General features: G+C 43.6%; 2 protein-coding genes across 3 annotated transcripts; one reads left to right on the top strand and one right to left on the bottom strand.

Annotated features, from left to right (window-relative positions):
* Positions 1-4,228: 4,228 nt before the first annotated feature.
* Positions 4,229-15,972, bottom strand: LOC120940650 (histone H2B.2-like). 2 transcript variants are annotated; one of them, XM_040353639.1, is made up of 3 exons: positions 15,949-15,972; positions 6,773-6,913; positions 4,229-4,482 (listed from the first exon to the last, which is right to left on the bottom strand). In XM_040353639.1, the coding sequence occupies exons 2-3, from the start codon at positions 6,893-6,895 to the stop codon at positions 4,297-4,299; spliced, it is 309 nt and encodes a 102-aa protein (XP_040209573.1). In that variant the 5' UTR covers positions 6,896-6,913; positions 15,949-15,972; the 3' UTR covers positions 4,229-4,296. The 2 variants fall into 2 exon arrangements, with proteins under 2 accessions (XP_040209573.1, XP_040209566.1); XM_040353632.1 differs by lacking the exon at positions 15,949-15,972 and adding an exon at positions 10,294-10,402.
* Positions 15,973-16,129: 157 nt separating this feature from the next.
* DAD1 (defender against cell death 1) lies at positions 16,130-25,549 on the top strand. The gene is made up of 3 exons (XM_040353620.1): positions 16,130-16,425; positions 19,985-20,146; positions 25,367-25,549. Exons 1-2 carry the CDS (start codon positions 16,215-16,217, stop codon positions 20,113-20,115), a joined length of 342 nt encoding a protein of 113 aa, XP_040209554.1. The 5' UTR covers positions 16,130-16,214; the 3' UTR covers positions 20,116-20,146; positions 25,367-25,549.
* The last annotated feature ends 226 nt before the right edge of the window (positions 25,550-25,775 follow it).

The following is a 25,775-nucleotide window of genomic DNA, read 5'->3' as shown; positions in this document are numbered from 1 at the left end:
TACCTTACTTTGAGGGTGTCATTTTAAAGAGAATGATAATGGTGTTAATCTGCATAGCTTAAGAAAGTCAGTTAAAATAGTTTAAAAATAAAAATACAATATGGATAGATGATGCAGATGATGATGATTTATGGATTAAAATGTCACTTTCTAGGCTTCAGATTGACGAATGTATTAATGGAAGAATAATTGATCTCTTATATTTGGATCCATGTAGGGGAACAATGAAACTTCTGTATGTTCGTTTATGCTGAAGGCTGCTATGTTTGTTTAAACAGACATGCGACAAGAATATTCATGCTGCATGATCAGTCCTGAAAACTAGTGTAATGTAATAAAGTTTCTTTAGGAAATAAAATATTTAGGACAGAGCCCAATATAAAATTAAAATGCTAATGAAGGGAAATATAGTAATTTGGTGGGAACGGATGCTTTTATGAAATTTAACTTAGTAATGTAAATGTAGATTGGATAAATTCTGGTTGCTATGGTCAATAGAGGTTTGTTAACTATAAACAAGGATGCATTCCAGTATATTACTGAACACCTAGAGGCCACTACACAAATGACTTTGTATAAAATGATGGCCTTATACAGGATATTAGGTGAACAAGGGGGGGCATTTAGAATGTCACCTGCGGACAATATTTTGGGTGATAACACATTTGTACTCAAATAGGTATAGCAATTCTGTTTATATTGGTTATGATAATGTTTTGTTATATTGACCATGTCCTCCATTACCGTCCTTGTCTGTTAAGAAATAACAAAGAGAATGAACTGATGAAATATTCATTTCAAGGGGGGGCTGTGATAGACGTGAAACTAAAATGAATATTTTTGTGTTATGATTAGAACCACTGAAATGGAGTGTATATTTTCCTTGAAATGATTCTTCAGATTTTGTCCTAAAGTTATGAATCCAACATTATACAAGAACAGATCCTGCTATCCTCCATTACATGTGTGTCTCTATTCACTCCCCTGCATTCCTGGAAATTTCACTTTGGATAAGCAATTGTGGATTCTCTATAGGAAACTGACTTTGCCCATCCCCCACATCCTGTATTTTACAGACCTGAAAAGGAATTTGTGACGTCGGAAAGGAACTTAAGTTGAGCTATATGAAGAGGCCCTTCTATGAACTGGCCAATAAAAGACTCACAAGGGTGATGGGGAGGGATTGATGGGTGTGTTGTGTGATATTTTCTCTGTGTTTTAAATAAAAGAACCAGCAGGGTTTTTGTTCTTCCTGTTGGGATCGAAGCTGAGAGGTGAGCATCATGTAGTCTGATTTTGATTGCACCCATAGCCATTTTGAAATCTTCCGGTAGTATGGATAACCCTGATTCCGCATCAGTAGCACCCTCCCGAACCCTGCACTCTGTACGTAGCACCCTCCCGAACCCTGCACTCTGTACGTAGCACCCTCCCGAACCCTGCACTCTGTACGTAGCACCCTCCCGAACCCTGCACTCTGTACGTAGCACCCTCCCGAACCCTGCACTCTGTACGTAGCACCCTCCCGAACCCTGCACTCTGTACGTAGCACCCTCCCGAACCCTGCACTCTGTACGTAGCACCCTCCCGAACCCTGCACTCTGTACGTAGCACCCTCCCGAACCCTGCACTCTGTACGTAGCACCCTCCCGAACCCTGCACTCTGTACGTAGCACCCTCCCGAACCCTGCACTCTGTACGTAGCACCCTCCTGCATGTAGCACCAGCATACAGGAGGCACACTGACCACCAATATGCTGGGCCAGTGGTTACCTTTTATTTATCTCATGGATGAAATGTGAGAAAAAAAAAAAAAAAAAAAAATATATATATATATATATATATAATAAATCATTCCATAAACACATAGCACATACACTGCATATATCAATTTAAAAATATATGCTTATAAAATAGTTTACCATTTGCCAAAAATATTTATATATATATATATATATATATATATATATATATATATATATATATATATATATATATATATATATATATATATATATATAAATAAATAATCTGGTCACTTTACTCTACTGGCACCGCTCTAGCACCATAGATTAATGCACGAATCCATCTATGGTTGCCGTTGACACCCCCTATTAAGGTATCCGGCCCCTTTTCGGGCACCTGAATTACAGCGACGGAGTGTTTTGGAAGCACCCGATTAGAGCTATAGGCGTCCAAAAAGGTTGACAGCGGGCGCCATGCTAGGCGCTCACCATTGTGTTAGCGAAGGAATTCACTTTGCCAACACTGAACCACCTCTCAGCCAATCAGGTGCTCGGGTCTGTTACCTGAAACAGGCACTGCGATTGGACGCCTGATAACGGAAAAAAGACAAACGAGGCGCATGCAGGACAACGCCACTGCCCTCAACCATACCTTGCATCCTGAACAGCCTTACCCAAGTATGAATCTGTGGCACTTCATAGAGTGCCACGGATTACCCGAAAATGCTGACTGATGAGTGGATTTGCCAGTATTGGTTTTAGTCTGCAGAGTCACTGACCCTACAACAAATACATAACTGTTGAGTCACAAGATTTAGTTCTCGGTCAGCAACTTGATAACCACAAGAGCAGATGGATGCTGCATATTTCTAAACAGTTCTTTAGCAGATATTTAGAGTTTTGAAATTGTCCCATATATGCCGGAAAGCTGCATTTTATCTCAAACGGCCTCCTAAATCAGGCTGTCAAGTCCCAGTAGTTACCAGGAGGATCATTTTAGTGAGCCATGGCTTCTGGTTCATACAATATGCCATCAGATCACCGAGAGATTATCGATCATGCAAGCTGGACAATGAGTGTTGCAGCTGTATTCCAACCTATTGGTACTTTGAGCAGTATAAAAAGTCTACCGGCAGAAGTTCCATTAAAGCTAGACCCCAATATGCTAGCTGCTGCAGCATGGGTTTATTTTTAGGGTTAAGACAAGCATTAAATTAATTTCTGTAGTCTGGCACAGGTGCAGTTTTACAATCATTAAGCCAAGTCTCCCCTGACCTCTCTAGCTGCAGGTACTTTGAAGTAATACCCAGGGCCGTCTTTAAGGCAGGGCAAAAGGGGTAGCTGCCCTATGCCCCAAAGCAGCTGCCTCATATTTGCCATTTATCTTAATTTAAATTCCCTTGAAGTTTTAGTCCTGTGCCATGTCCCAATATCAGTGTGAAGTGCCGATACTAATGCTGCCCAGCTCTGCCCTATTGTGTACAGATGACTCACCTGCAGACCCTGTGTTTACATGTAACCAGTCATTCATATGCAAATAAAGTTGACATTCATATGTATATCATGTGTTGTAACCTTCAACAACCAGTATAACTGTACAGCAGTCTCTAGCAACCAAACAACTAGAAATAAAGTGATGTAACCTCTAGCAGCGAGAGAGTGCGCCATAATGTGTGCTGTAACCTCTAGCAACGAGAGAGCCATAATGTGTGCTGTAACCTCTAGCAACCAATCACTGCCTGATCTGATACAATAAATATCAGCTAGATTTAACCACTTACCGACAGCCGTACGAATATGTGCTGCTGCATGGTGGCTCTAATTCTCTGAGAGAACGCATATATGCGTCCTCTGCACTTCCAGGCCACTAGAGGGTGCGCCCGCCCGCCTGAGATTCCGATGTGCGTGCCTGGCGGCCGTGATGTCCGCCAGGCAATCGGCGGTTACAAGGACATGGATCTCTGTGTGTAAACAGAGATCCATGTCCTGTCAGGGGAGAGAGGAGACCGATCTATGTCCCTTGTACATAGGGACACAATTGGTCACCTCCCCCAGTCTCCCCCCACAGTTAGAACACAATTCAGGGTACACATTTAACCCCTTCCTCACCCCCTAGTGTTAACCCCTTCAATGCCAAAAAAACACAGCTCCTTTATCTGCAACGTAGAAAGCGTCCTGACTCTCCTGTAGTCCAAGGGAGGGGGGCGAGCATGACACTCCACACCAGGGAGAAAGCCTTGCATTACTGTGTGTAGTTAAAGACAGAACAGGAAGTGAGGACTTCTCAGAAGAAATAAGGACATTTAAAAGCAAAATGGAAGGATGAGGTAAGTGAAGGAGGACTGCACTAAGGTAAAGGAAGCTATTTTGGATTTTTGTTACCATTACAAGTCCTTTAAGAAGCCAAGTTTGAAGACAAGAAATAACAAACTCCCTCCCAACATGCTGTAATGCACCAAAAAGCCACTTGAGGCCTGTATCGTTTTAAAATGTTTTATTATACACAATATTTAAAAAGCAAAATTAAGACAAAAATAAACAAACATTCTCTTCATTGACTTGCAGGAGCATGAACAGCAGAATTAGGATGCCCTCCAGCCAAGATGTGCTTCATGGCGCTCTCAACCTCTCGCTTTGTGATGGTCCTTCTCTTGTTGTACAGGCAAAGTCTAGCAGCTTCAGAAGCTATGGAACCCATTATGTCCTTTGAGATATGGATGATCTGCTCCGGACTGCTCTGAAAGATAAAAATTACCTGTTAGACCAAATAGCCAGCCACAGATTCTCTGCGCCTGACCATTTTGTGAACAGACAAAGCTGTGCCACTCACAACAGGGGCTTTTTGGATGCGACTGAATGCTGGCCTCTGGCTAGAGTTGCCACCTCATCCCTTTAAAAAGGAACACATATGAATTACACAGGTTCTGAGGTTAATTTAATGCAGGTAAGGCACCAAATGAGTCTAATTACCACCTTAATTAGCCACAGAACCTGTGTAATTAATATGTGTTCCTTTTTAAGGGGATGAGGTGGCAACCCTACCTCTGGCTGAAGAATTATGGATCCTGGCATTTGAGGGGGCAGGAGAGAATGGTGCTTTTTGCGAGCTGTATGCCTGAGGACCCTTGAGGTGGTGTTACTTTGGATTCAGGTCCATGTCCCCCAAGACACAGACTGAGAACCCTGTATATGCCATATTAGAAAAAGTGACCGATTCATAATGTTGGGACACATACATTTAGGAGATGCCGATGTCAACTCAGCCACCTGTCTGTTATAATGTAAATGAGTCTAGTGTGGCTTCTTACACCCATTGTTAGTTGTGCCAATTATCCCTTCATACAATTACAGGGATAATGTGTAGACACGTACGATAATGTGTTTTGTAGTTAGGGAGTCACATCGGCTGCTTTAAGGGGTTAATTAGCTCATGTTAATTTATGTTTCTGGTTACAGGTGTATTGTTAAGAGTAATGTGAGCAGGAGGGCGGAACCTCCTCTTTAACTGTATACAAGACTTGTATACTGGTTCTAATAAACAGGTCATGCTCAGAAAAACAGATGAGTATTGTCTTGTTTGTAGTTGTCAGCGGTTGGAATATCTGATATCTATAGTCAGACCGGGAGGAAGCGGTATATGACGAAAGCACTCAGGGAGCAGAGTGTGCTCCCTAGGTTACATGAACATTTAGAAAATGGGCAAGGGTTGTACCAATAGTTCTAGTTGGGGTGGCCCGTTACCATTCGTTCAGATCCACAGATGCTGAAGGCAAGATCTCTGCACTAGAGCCCCTCCAAGAGACTGGGATTTTTAGTTTTATGAAAGTCAGCATCTAACCTGGTCAGATCTTTTACAAATCCATTTACAGTTTATCGTTCAAGATTGCGGTCAAAACTCCAAAGTGGTTTACAACAAGATAAGGCAAGTAAATCTCTGAACTGATCGCCTCAGAGGGGGCAGGGTCACCTTTAAGGCAGGGCAAAGGGGGAGCTGCCCTGGGCCCCAAAGCAGCTGCCTCATACCAGTTTAAAGGTCTTTGAAGTTTTAGTCCTGTGTCCTGATATCTCAGTGTGAAGTGCTGCTACTAATGCTGCCCAGCTCTGCCACATTGTGTACAGATGACTCACCTGCAGACCCTGTTTTTTTTACATGTAAATAACCATAATTTATATGTAAATAAAGTGAGCATTCAAATAGCTGAGGCCACCTTTAGCAACCAATCAATGAGCAGTATTACTGTACAGTAATCTCTAGCAACCAAACTAGAAGAAATCATGTGCTGTAATCTCTAGCAACTAATCAGTGAGCTGCAACCTCTAGCAACCAACCGCAATCACTACCTGATCTGATACATAAACTGATTTTAATTGCATGTCTCATAGCAAAAATTGCATTGGCCACAAAACCAAAGGAATTTTTTCCCAGGGGCCAATCAACATTAAAGACGGCCCAGCAGAGAGGGGGTTGAATCCAAAGACCAGATTTCTTGTTTTTACCGTTGGAAGGACATGCTGGTATTTATGGTTGTGTTGGGAGCCACTAGATAAGACTGTCTCCATTGAAGAAATCACAGTATGCAGGTACAACGTCAACTATGCCAGCCATCTTACAATAGGAGGCAACAAGTCTGTCACCTCACCAAGCTACAAGCCAGGTCATAACAGCCTGCCAGGGACTTCAGAGTCAACATATTTGGGAAGTCATTCTCATGGTTCACAAGAATGAGATCTGGGGATTACAATCAATGCTGTCAACTAGTCACAGCAGATCAAGGCAAACCCAGCACACAAGTCATTTATCCCTTCTGCATGAAAAGTTCACAGAACTGTAGGAAACCAAGTCAATGGGAATAAAAAAGAAACCCAGCCACGACATCAAGCACTCAGTCTAAAGATACTGAATTATAATTAGGAGCTAGTTTGGAAGTCTGAGGTCACCATGATGAGGTCATAGCTAAACCATCCCTGCAGAACACCAAGTGGCCCACCTGGATCTTCAGTTTAGGTCTGTAAAGTGCAGAACCTACCTGTTTTAATACCCTGTAGATATAGCTTGAGTATTTTGCCCTCACGTTTCTTCCCATGGTCCTTTGAGGTGTGTTCTTGCTCATAGCCACCATCTTCTTCACATTAACAGGAGAGGACTTCATTATGGAATTTGTAATGATCTGGGGAAGAGATAATGAGGCACGGATTGGATATTGGCAACAGGTACAGTATAACAAAACCAACACTTCTGCACTTGCTTCTTGGATCAGAAAGCTGACCGTCCACACTGGCATTTGCCATCTGATCTCCAAATCTCAGTACAGTGGGTAAACATTTAACCTCATCAGGACTTTGTAGTGTCAACAGCACCCATCAGGTGATAAAAAGACCTGATGGGTGCCAACCAGAATGATTAGAGCACATTCAATTATTTTTATCTCAATAGATTTTTATTAAAAAAGTATTCAATTACCAAAACATAATGTCATTGTCACATTTAGTCATTTGTAACCGAGGAAATTAAACTTAAATTGACGTGCCAGAAGTAGATCAGAGCCCAACTGAACTTTCAGTTTTAAGTCTGCAAAATATACATTTCAGGTACAGAGGTGTCCTAAAATTATATTTAAAGCAGCTAAAGCCCTGATAAAGCCACAGCCCAAGTGGAAAAGTCTGTCCCCTGCAGGGAAGGACCTTTGTCCCCCCTGTTTAAAGTAGGGGGTCTCTGCAGAGTATGACCTAAAGTTCTGACATCAGCTTGTGCTTCCTGATTGAAGAGAGCCAATTCATCTAGACTGGCCAGACAAAAATAAATAAAATGCACTCCATAAGTTACCTTTCTTCTGAAACCAACTAGTGCTAAACTAAAGGCGCGTAAGTACAGGGTCACGTGCAGAGCTGCCATCAGGGAGGTACAGGCAGTACACCTGCAAGGGGCCCAGATGGCAACCCCCTTCTTTTATTATAAAAAAATATTTTTTTTATTTATTAAAGGGCCCAGAGGTCCCCATGTGGCAATTTTTTTTTATAAATGTTTATTTTATTTCTCTTATTAAAGGGCCCGGATCTCTCTGACCCCGGATGGCAACCCCCCTTTTTTTTTGTGTAAAGTGTAAAATTATATATATATATTTGTAAAGGGCCCGCCCACCCACCCCCCCCTCTTCTCAATTTGCGGGCGGCAGCACCCCCCCTCCCAGTTCTCTGCTCTAGGGGGCCCCATGCCCGAAGCTGTGTAAGGGGCCTCATAATTCCTGATGGCGGCCCTGGTCATGTGACTGCAATACTTGCAGATGAAAATCCCAAGCATAAAACATGCGATATGGGAGCATCCTTTGAGTCCATTGATCTTACAGCTGCTCTCAGGTAACTACCTGCCCACACAATATATGAGAAGACAGCTATACAGAGAATGTAGGAGCCCAAGATTGCACCTACACTCAGGTTGTGGGTGTAATGCTCTACAGGCTCTTTTTTTTCTAAAAAAGTAACTGCAAAAAAAAAAAAAAAAAAAAAAAAAAAAAATTTTTTAAAAAGTGAACCCATCCTTTAGCTCACGTTCACACCAAGGACTGGTTTGAAATCACGCAAACAACTTGCACAACTTCAAACCATTGCCATTGCCTCCAATAGGCTGCGACTTGTCATGCAATTTGATCTAAAAAAACACATGGTAAGTCGTTCCAATGTAAACCTAGGCCAAGCCCAAACATGCACCTCCCATTTTGGAGGGAGCAGGGCAGCCTTTCAACAACCCCTTGAAATAACTTCTCAGGTTTTGGGAATCCCAATCAACTGCACATGAGCATTGTCATTAAATTAATATGTTCTCCCTTCTGTTGCTCAGTGAAACAACCCCTAGATTGTTCAGTGGAGACGGGATAGGACCAATATACGTTCGCCCTCCCTACGCATTTGACAGTAGGAGCCCCTTACTCTGGTGGTCAGTGGAAAGACTACTCTTCATACAAATAAAAGGTTTGGGTCAGAAATTACACATCTGAGAAACAAATTGCTCAAGACCCCGCATAAAACAGTGGCCCAGGGGCTGGATGTGGCCCTTTTCTTGTCTTTATCTGGCCCTTGGGGCATTATGCGACCAACACCAATGGAGTACCACCATTCTCATTGATAATGGGGCACTGATGCCAGGGCATTTTCTACTCCCACTGGACACAGTCTGGACCCCTGAAGGACAGAAAACTGGCCCCTTGCCCTAGAGCAGGGGGTAGGCAACCTCAGCCCTCCAGCTGTGGTCAAACTACAAATCCCATCATGTCTGTGATTGTTAGGGTCTTGCAATGTCTCATGGGACTTTACAAAATAGCTGGAGATCTGAGGCTGCCTACTCCTGCCCTAGAGGAACCCTGGTTAAGAAAGGCTGTGATGGGGAATAAACACCTGACAGTTTGTCACCATCTGTCCCATTCAAGAGATCTCCCTTTACTTTCTGTCCTATAGACACAACAGGAAGTAAGTTTCCCCAAACATGAGATAAACCTCTTAGAAAGCTACCACTGCAACAAAAGTCCTCACTGAAAGATTCCTCCCCCCCGCCATTTTCTGGCTTACAATTGGATAAAGTGAATCTACCCAGTGATGACACTGCAACAAACACCTGATGGTGTGCTAACTTCTCACCACTAAAAAGTTTGGCCTTTAGATATACTTTTAAGGACTTGCACAGGTTTCAGCATTGTGTACAGCAAGATTTAACAAGTTGGTTTCAAATCAGGCCAATATTACAACACTTAGGGTTTAACATGCTGCAAATTGGACCCCCAAGCCACATTCATTTACAGTTCTGTGACAAATTCCCCAGTACAAATCCACCCCTTGCTAAAATCCCCCCTTTCAGCACAAATCTTTGCACCCCCCCCATTAACACAAATACCCCCTCCTAAAGAGAGTCAACCCTCCTAGCACAAATTTTAACCCTCAAAATTTCCCCTCTGAGTACACATCTCCCCTCCAACCCCCCCCCCCCCCCATTTCCCCTCCTAGCACAAATAGTCTTCCCCTATCCAAACACAGATACCCCTAGCATTTCTTAACTGTCCTAGCTCTGTACACCCCCCCCCCCTTTATATAAACCAAAGCCCCATTACGTACAAGGCCTACAGAAAACAAAAAGGTTATTGGTTGCCTACCTTTAAATAATAATAATAATACCTAGTTGCCTGGCTGACCCTCTTGCTTCAATGCTTTGAACCACTAGCCAGCTGGCAACCCAACCACTGACCTGAACAGGAGTATGCCCATAGGAAATGCAACATTTACCAGGCTACATATTTGTTCAGGTTAGTGCCAAAGGATCAAATCCAGCAGAACAGTCAGGCAACTGGTATTTATAGCAAGACAGCATCAGACCTCATCTCACAGCTCCTAGAAGTACCAGCCATATAAACATGCCAATATACAGAACTACAAACTAGTGCAGCTTTAAAAAAAAAAAAATATATATATATATATATATATATATATATATATATTATATTAATACAAAAAAAAAAAAAAAAGCACATTACAAAACAAGCAGCAAAAAAAAAAAAAGACCTACCAGAGATAACAGCTCTACAAAGATAAGAGATGAGTGATCCTGTAGGAAGATGCTCAGGTGATATATATACCCAGTGAGTGACGATTCCCCAGGTGGGATGTCTATAGCTTACACCTGATTCTGCTTTCCTATGCTAATGGTAAAGCTGCAGAGTGGATTTGATTAGAGCTACGCTGGAGATTTTTAGTAGCTCAACCATTCTACTGAAATACCTTAGGCTTCTTTCACACTATGGATTGTATGTCCGTTTTATAATATCCGTATTACACCTATTAACGGACGTTTATTAACGGATTTAATAACGGATACATACGGATAAATATTTTACCATTCTTCCTTTATTGAAAACGGATAATGTTTATCCGTATATATCCGTATACATCCGTTATATCATTCCTTTCTAACGTCCGTTAATAAAAACCATTTCACCCTTTCTTGAAGTCCAGCTCCAGAAGTCTTTACTGAGCATGCTCAGTAAAATTAACGTCCGTTAACATAACGGACATTTACGGAGACATTTACTAATGTCCGTGCGCCATAGACTTCAATGTTAAAATATAACGGACGTTAATATATCCGTTACTTGCAACGGACAAAAAATGGACAAAAAATAGTGCAAGACCCGTCACATATTCCGTTATAACTAACGTCCGTACGTTATAACGGACTATTACGGATCTTTACGGAACATAAAAAAATCCCTTAGACTTTAATGATATTTTATAAAGGACGTATAACTTCCGTTTTTTAACATTATCTGACGGATTTTAATACGGATTATTAAAACGGATTTATTTTGTAGTGTGAAAAGGGCCTTATAATAAAGAGGAGCAACTGATCATTAAACAGATAGAATCAATGGCTCCCAACGGGGCAAGCTAAACAATTAGCACTGCTGACCTGCTAAAGTTTTAGTATAACTTTCCCCTAAACTCTCTGCTACTGAGAATTGCTAAAGTTTTTTTTTTTCACAAATGTGGTGCCTTCTAAAGAGCAATTCGTTTTGGATTGCTCTTCAGAGGGCAATTGACAGGCAGCGAGGAGGTTTTTGTTTTTATCACCTCCTCGCCAACTGTCTAAACCCCTTAAAACCTACACCAGCCCACACAACAAACAGGTTCACTGCATGTGGTTGTGGGGCAACTGTAGGGCACCCACATTCAGTTTGCCGGCCACTAGATGCAACAGCAGTCATATTTTTTCTGTGGCATATGTATACCCCCTGTCCACTGCCCTAAAAGTTTGGGGGTGGTTCAGCTGCATTTTTACTGCCCCCCCATCGAAAAAGTTTAAACCAGGCCTGCTGGGTTCACACGTTTGTGGCTGCGGTGTCAGTGCGGGAGTCCGGTGCGGTTCTGTTTACCGGATTCGGGTGCGATTCAGGTGCAAATTTTTATCTGAAATGGACCCAAAATCCCACAGGACCAGGGGCAGGCTGACAACTCATGGGGCCCCCGGGCAATAGAAGATTATGGGGCCCCCGGGCTTACAGATGGCCACCAAGCCAGGAGGCAGTACAGAGGCGGGGCAGCTAAAATCTTGGGATTTTCACATCAAAAGCATGTCGGTTTTGGACATATTAGGGACAGATGTAAAAAAAAACACAGATTTTTACATACTGTCCCTGGTTTTACTGAGCCTGGCAACCCTGTGGCCAGGCTCAGTGGCATGGGGCCCTCAGGCAGTGCCCGAGTGCCTCAATGGTCAGTCCGCCCCTGCACAGGACCCTTTTTGGAACCGCACAGTGGCCACCCAGCGGGCTGGAAATTAATTAACAGAAGACAAGGAGTAAGGCCGATTTCACACGGCCTTTCCGATCAGGTCCCCCTGTCAGTTTTTCAGGCGGATCCAATCGGAACCTTTATTCACTCCTATGGGGCAGCGACTGTCACCCGCTGCTATCCAATCAGATTCTGTCTGTAAAATCTAGACGGATAGTTACTAGGGTGCCCACGTGTCCTGGATTGCCCGGGACTGTCCTGCAATTGACATGTCTGTCCCTGGTCCCGGGCACCTTCATTCTGGGACAATACAATGTCCCGGAATGAAGAGGACACAGCCACCCCTACTAACTAATTACTACATTTCCGGAACTGGTTGCTGCCTGGCATCTTGCAACCAGTGACAATTTACTCTCAGACAGTGAGACCGGGAGCGAGGCCTGCGCCTAGTGCAGAACTGCTGTCCCCACCCACCTCAGCACCTCCTCCTTCTCCGGCAAGCAGCAGGGACCGGTGTGATCGTCACTCTCCAGATAGTGACGCCACTCCTTTCCTTCTACGCATGTGGCTCATGCAGAGGGAGTGACAGCAGCACTGCATCTGGTGGCAGGCTATGGGGGGCAAGTGGCACTGCATCTGGTGGCAAGTGGCACATTCACCTGACAAATAACCCGCCGAAAAAATTCCCCATCAACCCCGAGACTACATTTCCTCCATGGCAGTTTGGAAATGTGGTCACCCTAACTTATGGACTACATCTCTAATTTATTTGATTTCAATATAAACTTTATTAATTTTAATATTAATTTTGATGTTAATTTTGTAATTATAATATCACATAAAGATTGGTTTATGTTCACTGATTGGCACGAGATTGCTTCTATTATTGGACATATCAGTAATACAATACTATATGCCATCAGTCACATATTTGTACATCACCAATTTTATTTGTTTTTTCTGGTATTCCTAATTTGGTGACTCTCTAATTAAGTTTATCACATGGTTAAGGGGTAGCGCGATTTAATTATTTTTTCTTACCTACAGGTAAAACTTACAAATGTGGGTTTACCACCACTTTAATGGATTCCCTGCAAGGTAAAAAAACACTCAACTGCTATTCCCTGCTGGAAGGAGCCATCAGAATATGGGTACACTGTTGTCATAAAGGGATGAACATGGTCAGCAACAATACTCAGATAGGCCATGGAGTTTAAACGGCGCTAAATTGGTACTAAGGGGCCCAAAGTGTGCCCAGAAAATATCCCCCACACCACCACCATCAGCCTGAACCGTTTTCGTTAACACAACTGCCACTCACTGGATATTTTTTGTAAACCCTAGAGATGGTTGTGCGTGAAATTCCCAGTAGATCAGCAGTTTTTTAAATACTCAAACCAGCCCGTCTGGCACCAACAACAATGCCACGTTCAAAGTCACTTAAATCCCATTCTGATGCTCAGTTCGAACTTCAGCAAGTCGTATTCACCAAGTCTAGATGCCTAAATGCATTGAGTTGCTCCCGTGTGATTGGCTGATTAGCAGTTTGTGTTACCAAGCAATTGAACAGGTATACTTAATAAAGTGGCTGGTGTTTACTGTTCAAATATTTTTTTTTATTATTAGAAAAAAATGTATCCTTTAGCCCAGGTTCACACTGACTGTGGGAATGATATTGTGCGAGTTTAGAGGAACTCACACAATTTCATTCCTGCATGTCAGTCCCGACTTCGGGAGCAATTCCAGGTACATCTGTGTGGGTTTCTTCACAAATGTCAATGGAAATCGCACCCCGAAATCGCCAAAAGTAGTTCAAAAACTATTCGGCGCCGCACATACGTCATCACACCGATTCGGACGCTGCCATTGCCACCGATTTGGCATGCGATTTGACATGTCAAATTGCATGCCAAATCGCATCAGTGTGAACCAGGGCTTACAATCACTTTTTTCTGATATGATCAGATTGGCTGCAGTATAGTTCGCCGAGTGCTCATTCTCACATCTGGCAGCCCTTGCCATCCCTCTGAAAAGTGATCTCTGACAGAAAGCTTTTCATAGGCATCTGACAAGTGGTCTGATGTCTAAAAATGGTGACCTGCCATGCTGCAGCTGTGTGTATTGCACACGGCTGCAGCAGGGCTCCATTCATTTAAATAGGCCATGTTCGGTGGTGGCTCCTCCCACCGAATGTGACATGCCACTTCATTTTTGTTGTGGCATGTGACTGGCCCCATCGGTGACCAGGGCCTCCTCCCCACAACCCTGGCTGGTGGTTGTGGGTGCCTGAAAGCGGGGGGGCTTATTGGAATCTGGAAGCCCCCTTTAACAAGGGGGCCCCCAGATCCCACCCCCATGTGAATGAGTATGGTGTACACCTACCCGGTAACCAGAAAAAAGGTGTAGTGTAAAAAATTACAGTAGGCAGTCCTTTATTTTAAAAAAACAAAATAAAAAAACATTTCCCCTAATTTAGATACATTGTCAATCACTATGCCAACCAAAAAAAAGAAATAAATGGTCCACTCCCACCATCTGATGGTTCTTTAAGGGGTTGTAAAGTCAGAAGATTTTTTATCTTAATGCATTCCTTTTGTGTGCAGCATCCCCCCTCAGCCCCCGATACTTACCTGAGGTCCCTCTAGCTCCAGCGATGTTGTAGGCTGCCCCAGACTCCCCTCCTCATTTGCTGAGACAGCAGCACAGCACCATTGTCTCCTGCTGCTGTCAATCAAAGTCATCAGCCATTGAGTATAGAAAGGGGCTGGGGTAGGGCCGCAGCTCCGTGTCTGAATGGACATGCAGAGCTGTGACTGGGCTCGGGTTCCCCCATAGCAAGCTGCTTACTGTGGGGACATTTAACAGGAGGAAGGGGCCAGGAGCTCCAGACAGGGACCTGAGAAGAGGAGGATCTCTGTGCATATCCACAGCACAGAGGAAGCAAGTATGACATATTTGTTATTTGTAATAATAATAAAAAAAACAAGATTTTACAATCACTTTAAAAACGAAGGGGCCGGTCACCGGCTGATGTCACTTGTGTCCCCGCCCCTTGTGACATCATCGGCCCAGCGTGCTATATACATTTATTACCAAACGTATTGGGACGCCTGCCTTTACACACACATTAACTTTATTGACATCCCAGTGTTAGTCCGTAGAGTTCAGTATTGAGTTGGCCCAACCTTTGCAGCTATAACAGCTTCAACTCTTCTGGGAAGGCTGTCCACAAGGTTTAGGAGTGTGTCTATGGGAATGTTTGACCATTCTTCCAGAAGCGCATTTGTGAGGATGTTGGATGAGAAGGCCTGGCTCACAGTCTCTGTTCTAATTCATCCCAAAGGTGTTCTATCAGGTTGAGGTCAGGACTCTGTGCAGGCCAGTCAAGTTCTTCGACCCCAAACTCGCTCATCCATGTCTTTATGGACCTTGGGCCAACTCAATATCAAACCTTACGGAGTAAGACTGGGATGCCATTAAAGTTCGTGTGCGTATAAAGGCAGGTGTCCCAATACTTTTGGTAATATATAATCTGGGAACTTGAAGAATATATATGGCTTAGTGGTTATCAGTTGTACCTTGTAGCACTGGGCCTGTGGTTTGAATCCCTGCCAGGAATCTATCTGCATGGAGTTGTCCTGTGCTTGCATGGTTTCCCTTCACACTCCATGCTGTAAGGCTAATTGGCTCGTTACTGTCTAAAATTGGCCATAGTATTTGAATGTATGTATAGGAGATTATAAACCTGAGTACAGGAACTGGTGTAACGCACAGCATGTAAAGCAGTGCGTACATTGTTGGTCCTATATGTAATAAACAAAAATGATTTAAATCTAGATGTATTGTGACCGCAAGTATTATAATAATATATCTATTAATTAATATAATATATCTATTAAACTCATTCGGAGATATCCTTAGTGCAAGGTAGCACCAGACAATAAATCAAACAGGGGTTCTGCCATAAACTCCATCACAAAGCCACGTATAGAAGAGAGACAGTCACGTGGGTTCTGTAAGCCAATGAATCCTCAGCTCTGACTGGAAGCATGACGGGAAGTGTAGTTCTCAAGGCGTCCCCTCCTTTTCCGGCCAGGGAATATGACGTGTTTTGTTCTGTAGGGGCCACGTCTGTCAGGACCAGTGTTTCCGGTTTGCTGCTTCCGGCATCTCTCTTCCCGGCTCCGGTCCTCTGCAGTCATGTCGGTGTCCGTTCTGTCCGTGGTGTCCCGCTTCTTGGAGGAATATGTCAGCTCCACCTCGCAGAAGCTCAAGCTGCTGGACGCCTATTTGCTGTACATCCTGCTGACCGGAGCCATGCAGTTTCTGTACCGCCTTCTGGTGGGCACATTCCCCTTCAACTCCTTCCTGTCCGGCTTCACCTCCTGTGTGGGCTCCTTCATCCTGGCCGGTAAGACGGAATTCAGGGGGTGAGCCTGGCAGCTTCCAGCGCACAATTCTTCCATTCTGCATAGCTGGCTTCCTCCAGAGGTTGCCTGGTCTTCCCATCATGTGGCCAGCGAAGGGAGAACCCATTTAGAGCCATGGTTAATGGTGACATACACACCAGCAATGGGCACACACATATCTTCCCTTTTACCTCTTATGCCTTCGTACATACTGGTAATCGTCATATATTGAGCAATTCCCTTCAATGCCTTTCCCATCAGATTATTTAGTCATTGAATGTCTGCAGAGATTGTGAAGACACATTAGTAAGGCCTCATTCATATGGACATACTCCAGCAAACACCCATAGGAGAGTCATATTTACCTGCTCAGAGATGTACAGGTGTTGGGTGCATCCCCATGCAGGTGGTCTCATTTATGTCTTTCGGGGTGAAGTAGCTGCAGGGAATGCAATGGTGGCAGTTTGGGACCCGCACACACACGGCTGTCAAATTGGGTGTCTGTACAGCTATTCCATCCCAAAAGACATGAATGGGGATGCACTCAACACCTGTACATCTCTGAGCAGGTAAACCTGGCCCTCACATGGGTGTACGCTGTAGTATGCCTCTGTGAACAAGGCTTGATCAGACAAGTCCAGCAATGGCTTTGTGTATGGGGTGTAAGGATGAGCTCCAGCGTGTTCGCAAAGCCCACGTGCAGAGCCTGCCAGGAAGTCGGCGCTGCGCTAATCACAAGCGGTGAGACGTCCCGATGTGTGGCTACAGAGATTGGGAAATGTCTCACTGCCTGTGATTAGCGTAGTGCTGACTTCCTGGCAGGCTCTGCATGTGGGCTTTATGAACACGCCAGAGCTCATCCTTAATAGGGAGTACGAAGGCATGGTGGTAAGCACTTCTGTCTTGCAGCACAATGGAGGTTGCATGTTCTCCTTGGGCTTGTGTGGTGTTCATTCTGTCCCCCAAAGACATGCTGGTAGGTTATTTTGTCTGGTCTCTATTGGTTCTAGTACATGGATGTATGCATGTGAGGGTGGGGCCTTGGATTGTAAACCTCCTTGAGGGCAGGAACTGTGTAAACTGTTGGTGCTATACAGAGATTTGTAACGTCACCCTATTGCTGCAGAACACACCTTGCTGCTGTGCGATAACATAAGTCTCACATAGTGATGCTTCATTCATGTCGTCGCACAGCAGTGCGACTTCAAAGTTTTGTGATTTTGACAAGACAGTCATACGACTGTGGATCCGACTTTGCCCCACAACTTGAAGTATGACTTCAATGAGCAGGGACGCGACTTTGATCCCCCAATAATTAGGGGAACTCAATGCCAGTTTTAAGGGGACCCCCCCCACGCAGGAGTGCGGCAGTCCAGGACCTCTTTTCATCCAATGCCCCTGTGCATAGCCAGCACCCTTTTGGCTTGGTGGGACGGAAGCGAAGCCAGTGGATCAGCAGTTTTCTGAGCGGTATTATTTCTCACGGTTATTTCTCACGGTCAGGAAACCGCATGCCCTCAACATGGAGGGGTGGGTGCTTTGGGGCAGGGGGGGGGGGGCCTGCACCCACCCTCACCCCAAAGCACATTGCCCCCATGTTGATGACAAGGGCCCCTTCCCGACAACCCTGGCCGTTGTTGGGGTCTGCGGGTGGGGGGGTTTATTGTAATCTGGAAGCCCCCTTTAATAAGGGGTCCCTAGATCCCGGCCCCCCACCCTAGGTGAATGAGTATGGGGTACATCGTATCCCTACCCATTCACATGGAGGAAAATTGTTAAAAAAATAAACACACTACGCCTCTTATGACATGTCAGTCCCAGCATGCTTCGGATGGCCATGAATTTTGTGCGAAACGTCGGCTGTTCCCCTGTTTCTGTTGCTGTGATCTGGTGATGTATTTGCTGTTGAAGGGGGATGCGCATGAAGGGGGAACCCATGCCGTGTTTTTTTTTTTTTTTTAATTGGCATGGAGTCTTCATGCACAAGTCGTGTACACGTCGCATGCCAAAGTCGGATCTGTTAATAGGGAATCCGACTTTCGAAAAAAAGTACTGCAGGAACTACTTTGAAGTATGAATGGTAGTGATTGAAAATCATGAAGAATGACTTGTCATACGTTTTTGCCATCCAAAATCGCGGTACAAGTCGTATAAGTGTGAAAGGCTGGGTTTACACTGATATGACACAACTGTTGTACGACTGTCATCCTAATTTGCCCTGCTACATCTGTCCTACATCGGTCCTACTTACATCTGACTTGAATGAACAAGATAAGATTTTCCTCCAACTTTGATAGTACGACTTGTTCTTTGACCAATCAAAACGATCCCAGAGTGAGGTAAATCCCTTTTACTGCTTCTGTACTCGCATGTCGGATGGTAAGGACAAGGATCTTACTTTGATCCGACTTCAATGATATTCAATGGGCTGAAGTAGGGTCAAAGTCGGACCAAAGTAGTACAGGGAGCATTTTCAAAGTCCGACCGACTTGTGTCGGACCAGTAAAGATGGCTCTCATAGGGAATCATTAATTTTCACACGTCATGCGACGAGCTCCCAATGTTGGAGCTTTTGTCGTACCAGTGTGAACCCGGCCTTGGGCCTCTTTCACACTGGGGCGGGATATGCGGTGGCGCTATAGTGGCGCTATTTTTAGCGGCACTATACCATCTGACTTGCTGCGGAATTGCGGCGGTCTTTGACACAATAGTGGGCTGTTTTACCTGTCAAAGCATTTGTATTTCTGTATGTCCTGAAAGTTACAAACCTGGGCAGAAAGCACATTCATGTGGATTACCCCCCCCCCTCTTTTTTTGTTACCATTGAGAAATACAGTGGTGTCACCTTCCTGTTATCAGCCTGCCGACTGGGCAGTGAAAGGGCAACAACAGACTGATGAGGTTAGTCTTATGGCCCAAGTATAGGTGATTGCACCGATCCTCCTTCTCGGGTCCTGCACCAGCTCTTCTGGCCCCTTCCTCCTGTCTATTGCCCCCAGACCAAGCAGCTTGCAGCGGGGGCACCCAAACAGGTATGCTTCTGAGCCGCTGCTCTGCATGTCCCATCAGACACAGAGCTTCGGCTTGGCCCCGCCCCCTCTCTCCTCATTGCCTCACTGGAGAAAGTGATGCACTTGTGCATATCGCTGGATTCAGAGGAAGCTCAGGTAAGTATTAGGGGGGCTGGGTGCTGCTGCACAGAGAAGGGTTTTTGTTTTGTTTTTTCCTTCAAAGGCCGAAGGTGTTTTACCTTTTATGTATATACATATATATAACAAATGTGTATACTGAGCCACAATCATGTGTAAGCACCAAAAAGTCAGTTTTGAGCTTAAACAGAACTTGATTTCCCTGGTGTTGGTACCCCAATGGAGCCATGTGGGAGCAAAGAAAGGTGATTATATAATACTGGGGAAGAGTAATTCAATTACTTTTGGTTTTCCAAGTAGAAGTTCTTGTCTGATTATCACACAAACATAAGGTTGATTAACTAAAACAGAGGGATGAGTGAACTTTTTTAAACTGTTATCAAGTAAACCATACTATCTTTTGTTCTTTCAGTGTGTCTAAGGATCCAGATTAACCCCCAAAATAAAGGAGATTTCCTGGGAATCTCTCCAGAAAGAGCCTTTGCAGATTTTCTCTTCGCCAACACAATTCTTCACCTGGTTGTTATAAACTTTGTTGGATGAAATTAGTCCCCCCCCCCCCCCTTTTTGTCAGGTATGTATATTGTAAATTGTGAATTGAAAACACTTTTTTCATTTCAATATTTTTTTAGTTCCTGGGGACAGAGTACATTGCCCCATGTACTTGTGTGCATTGGAAGCCTAACTATGGGGTAGCACACAGTGCCTTCCTCCCTGTGGCCATCCAAAAACAAATGCCAACATCCAGGGGCTACATGTTTATTTGTAAAGATAATGGTGTAGCAGCAGAAGGAATAGTAATCACCACTGACCTCGCCACTCAAATTGATGGACGTTGTGGAATAACCTTGAAGAAAATCACACAAACTAGAGTGCTAATTGGTAAGTGGCCACAAGATGGTGCTAAAGGTAGGTAAACTGGCATACTTTTATGAAAGTCTTTATAGAAGAAGCATGTATTCCAAATGAAGGAAATTTTATTAAACACATAAAATTAATCATCTGATAATAGGGTTGGAAATGTTGTGGTAATCTCACTAAACTTGTATGGTAGTGGCTAAGACAAAAGATGTTGCATACCAGCCGAAAGAGTTGTGGCGATCGACAAGGTGGAGAAGTGCTATGCATGCCAGTGATGCTACTGCCAGGATCGGCTCGGAAGAAACTGACATAAGGATGGTGATGGGATGCAGTGGCTAGCACCGGACCGATGCACTGCAAATTTCCTCAGAGGAACTGCCGGAGGGCCAAGAGGAAGGACTTTGAAAAAAGCGGCACGACTGTGAAATGTGTTGTCATTGAAACCAGGATGTGTGTAGTTTAAGCCTCCCTCCTGTGAAGTGGCTTCCTCTATGCCAGGGGTAATGAATTAAAATTCATGGGGGTCCGGTCAGAAAATTGTTTTTCCAGTGGAGGTCTGAGTGTCATTTAGTGCTATGACGCCACATCACAGACTGACCCATCACAGTTCTCTCTCGATAGTAGACTCCTGTCCTTTTCATAGCAGCACAGAACTCCACCCTCCCACAGAGCCCTACCTTATTCACACAAGACGGAAAGCACAGCAGCCCTGAAAAATGGGCAGAACTTTTCACGTTAAAGGTGGGTGATTGTTTGCTGGGACTGCCCGCTGTGTTGCAACCAATTGCCTGCGTCTTTACTTAAGTCCCACCCTTTTTCCAGAGCGCCCGCCATTCACATATTGTGTGAATAAGACAGGCAGTGTGGGGAGGGGGCAGCGCAGTGATCCTATCGAAGGGACAGACCCGTGCACACTTGCCGTGCTGTGAACAAAGCAGCGGTGGAAAGAGGACACACAGGCAACTTCTTGGCTGTGGTCTGGGTAGGATGGCTACTGGGGCTGGAACCAAACCGCAATCCACCATTTAGTGATGCCTGCTCTAAGCCCTATGGCAGTTCAACGGAGTACACTTCTTCTGCTGCACCAGTTGGAGTGCCACCCTGGTGATCTCCAGAACTCGTTGGGCTGGTATACAACATCTTTTGCCACTACCATACAAATTAGGTGAGCTTACCACAACATCTCCAACCCTAGTGTGCCTGTTATCAGATGAATCTCTTCATATTTTCTCCTGGGGGAAAAAAAATAAAGTTATTAGAACACATTCAAGCATACATGTTCCATAAACACAAAAGAATGTAAAGTTGCAATGTACAGACGTCGGCTCACTGAGAACATACAACCACACCTAGTGGCTGAAAACAGAAATTACAGAACCACTATGGCACATTCCAAAGTCTGATAGTAGTAATCAAAGGCATTCTACCTCAATATCCTATCAATAATCGGGTCTACTGGAGACAATCCTGATGCATCAAGCCAACCTCCCCAAACCCTCTAAAATGTTGCGGGGCATCCATGGTGCTAGTAAATAACTTGTTCATATCCTAAAATAGTACCCGTGTGGTCTATCCATTCCTTAAGGGATGAAGGGGGAAAGTGCTTTTGCAGTTGAGGCGGATAATGTTGCATGGCTGAAAAATGGCCCTGGAAACCACTTCCTTAGTAATGGCATCCAATATAATATCAAAAGCTCCCAGCAGATGGCGCCTGGGGTCCGAAGGGATGTCTGTTTAGAATACTCATAACTTTTGCAAGAACAGAGGCCCAGCATCTGTAACTTGGGACATCTCCACAGAACGTGTATGAGATCCTCAGAGGATTCTTTTATGTGTTTAACCACTTAAGGACCGCCTCCTGCACATATACGTCGGCAGAATGGCACGGCTGGGCACATGTACGTCCTGTACCCAGCCGTGGGTCCGAAGCTCCAGGACCCGATTGCCTCACGATCGGTCCCCGGAGCTGAAGAACGGGGAGAGCCGTGTGTAAACACGGCTTCCCCGTTCTTCACTGTGACGGCAGCATCGATTGTGTCATCCCTTTTATAGGGTGACACAAATCGATGACGTCACCTACAGCCACCCCCCCCCCCCCTACAGTTGTAAACACACTTCAGGTCATACATAACCCCTTCAGCGCCCTCTAGTGGTTAACTCCCAAACTGCAATTGTCATTTTCACAATAAACAATGCATTTTTTACTGTGAAAATGACAATGGTCCCAAAAATGTGTCAAAAGTGTCCGCCATAATGTCGCAGTCACAAAAAAAAATCACTGATCGCCGCCATTAGTAGTAAAAAAAATAATAAAAATGCAATAAAACTACCCCCTATTTTGTAAACGCTATAAATTTTGCGCAAACCAACCGATAAACGCTTATTGCGATTTTATTTTTTTATTACCAAAAATAGGTAGAATATGTATCGGCCTAAACTGAGGATTTTTTTTGTTTTGTTTATAGCGCAAAAAATAAAAACCGCAGAGGTGATCAAATACCACCAAAAGTAAGCTCTATTTGTGGGAAAAAAAGGACGCCAATTTTGTTTGGGAGCAAAAAGGGGCAAGGTCCTTTAGCTGCATTTTGGTCCGGGTCTTAAGTGGTTAATAAACTTCCTTCATTTGGATGACTTGATTACCTGCCTTTTTATTCTACAAAGACTTTGATCAACTATACCAGTTTACTTCCTACTTTTAGCATCATCTTGTGGCCACTCACCAATAAGCGCTTTAGTTGGTGTGGTTTTCTTCAGAGGAACGGAAGACTGCCCCTCCACCTGCATTTCTCTTGTTACTGCCTGTCACAGGCAAGTGCTTGAATCTGAGACACATGGTGGCTATCAATGCAGCCTTCTTCATGAATATAAAGCTAATCCTTATTGTATACAGCCCTAAATAAATGGATAACCATCATCCAAAAGTGTTCATGATTGTGAAATTTCTGTGTCCCACTTTCAGTGTGTAGCGCTGTATACAATAAGTATTCGCCTTATATTTATGTTTATCTAAGGGTATTCATATACAGCTACTGCTTTTTGTATTTTTATCACCATTTATTATATATATATATATAATTTTTTACTATTTGTTTGGAATGCAGTTACTATTAAGCACAGAGTGTGGCTACTAATATTATTGCAGCCATCTCCTTGCTAGCTGTTTTCTCGAATATTTGTGGGGTAATGGGTGGGGTCTTACAAAGCACGTAGGAAGATGGTACTAATTGCTATATGTAATTCATTCTTTGGGAGACATGAAGTGAGATCGCTTCTTTAATATCATCTGCCAAATCATTGTGCTTTTACCTGAGCAATGGGATTATTCATTTTGTTTATGTAACCATAAAATACCACTGGCCTATCAAAATGGGTTTATAATAATTCTGATTTTAAGAGTTATCCTTCCAGAAAGTCACCTTCATGCCATAATTCTGGCACTTGCAACTCAGTCTTGCTCTTACTTTCAGTAAAATAAATGTGAAACTCCTCTTTTGTTGGGAGAAATAACTTATTCCTTCAGCAGAATTATATATCGCAGGGAGTTTAGCAAAAAATTTTGTGATTCCATACATTTCTCCATTCCAAAGAAACTGACATGAGGAGCTGTTGGTCTCCCTTTTAGTCTTCTTTTTTTATTTTTTTTGGTCTGTAGAAAGGTAACCTAAAAAATGTTGTTCTGTGTTATGTCCATGGTGTGGCAGTGTTCTTACGTTATTGTTTAAAAAGAGATCCTGCTAATACTTTATTACTTCATGGAGCCTGCAGAGGGCAGTGTAGTCCCTTTTTTTTTTTTTTTTTTTTTTTTAATCTTTTCCCTTCTCTTTGATAGAAATGCAAAAGTATACATTCAAATACATGGAATCTGTGTAATTGTAAACAGCATGTCTACAAAAGTGAGCAAAGTGACTAAATGTAAAACATGATTTTTACTGGTATATTTACTTCTGTTTGTTTCTAGACTGTCCGCCCCCCCCCTCCCCCCTTTTTTTTTTTTTTAACCATCTTCTGTCATGTCCATGTCAAATATTTTTATTCGTCCACCAAGAGGATTTCTGCAATGAAAGTTCTTATGGGAAATCTACATTTCTGCATGTAGACGTATTATAGTAACACTTTGTTGCCAGACCATGTTTAGCTTTTATCCCATAAAGTGCAAAAATAATTTGTATATTCCTGCAGGCTTTCATTGAAAGGATATAAACTAGAAAGAGCTTTTTAAAATGATAAATAAAATGCAGTATTTGCTTGAATTTGTATTACTCTGTATATGCCTCTAAATACATTAAGCACCAAGTCTACACATTTTCAGCTTGGTGACAAATGATGTAAATAATATTGACATCTACATTTTTTTTTTTTTTTTTTACGCCTCCTACAACACAGGCATTAAAGCAGTTGCAAGCCTATTTTTATTTTTTTTTCCTATTAAATGAAAATCATGTTATACTTACCCACTCTGCAGTGGTTTTGCTACCTCTTCTGGGATCCCTCGCCAGTGCTGTCTGCTTCCCCTCTTCTCTTCTCCAAGTGCCACGATAACATGGCGCTTGATATGGGGGAGCTCATGCTGGCACACTCCCGAACCAGACTGTTTGCGTCTGTAGATACACACAGCGTGCCTCGGCCTTGCTCCCTCCTTACAGGATTTGATTGACAGCAGCAGGAGCTAATGACTTCCACTGCTATCCGCAAAGCCTCCAGTTAGATCATGAAGAGGGGAGAAGGGCTGCTACAGACACGACAGTGCTGGATCGAGAATGGACTTGTGTAAATGCTTATGGGGGGTGCTGAGGGAGCTGCTATTTACTCTAATGCAGATAATGCATGAAGGTAGAAAAAAAAAAAACTTATAGTTTTAAAACTGCTTTAAGTATATACTATATGTTGCATTTCCTTCATTATTTTGACTAACACTCTGTTTCTTTTCTTTTAGTTTCCTGGGATTTTCTTTTTTTGGTTGAAGGTTTACACGTTTCCTAGTATGAAGAAGAGTCATTATGGTTTTCTGGGACTGTGACCATGCATTACATTTTTGTTTCATTTGGGGGTGAAAACTGAGCCTTGTATGGTCTGAGATTAGAGACTTGGTCAATAAAAATGTGTCTTTCGTATATTACTGTGTTTGTTTTTATTTCTGATTGTGCATTTCAGCAACTCTTAGGCCCGGTACACACGGGCAAACATGTACGATGAAACCGGTCCGTCGGACCGTTTTCACCGTACATGTCTGCCAGAGGGCTTCTGTACGATGGCTGTACTAACCATCGTACAGAAGTCCGCGCGTAAACAATACGTGGGGCGTGTCCACGTCGTCGCCGCGACAATGACGTGGGCGGGCCTGC

This window comes from Rana temporaria, chromosome 1 (genome assembly GCF_905171775.1).
Source record: "Rana temporaria chromosome 1, aRanTem1.1, whole genome shotgun sequence".
In the NCBI taxonomy this organism is placed as follows: Eukaryota; Metazoa; Chordata; class Amphibia; order Anura; family Ranidae; genus Rana; species Rana temporaria.
Note: the sequence above shows the minus strand (reverse complement) of the source record. Positions and strands in the feature narration are given on the sequence as shown.

Excerpts from the sequence above, each read along its gene's own strand:
- DAD1 (XM_040353620.1), top strand. The coding sequence starts at position 16,215 with ATGTCGGTGTCCGTTCTGTCCGTGGTGTCCCGCTTCTTGGAGGAATAT. Across the intron at positions 16,426-19,984 it reads GGGCTCCTTCATCCTGGCCG|TGTGTCTAAGGATCCAGATT; the intron begins GTAAGACGGAAT and ends TTGTTCTTTCAG.
- LOC120940650 (XM_040353639.1), bottom strand. The coding sequence starts at position 6,895 with ATGAAGTCCTCTCCTGTTAATGTGAAGAAGATGGTGGCTATGAGCAAG. Across the intron at positions 4,483-6,772 it reads TCTACAGGGTATTAAAACAG|AGCAGTCCGGAGCAGATCAT; the intron begins GTAGGTTCTGCA and ends TTTATCTTTCAG.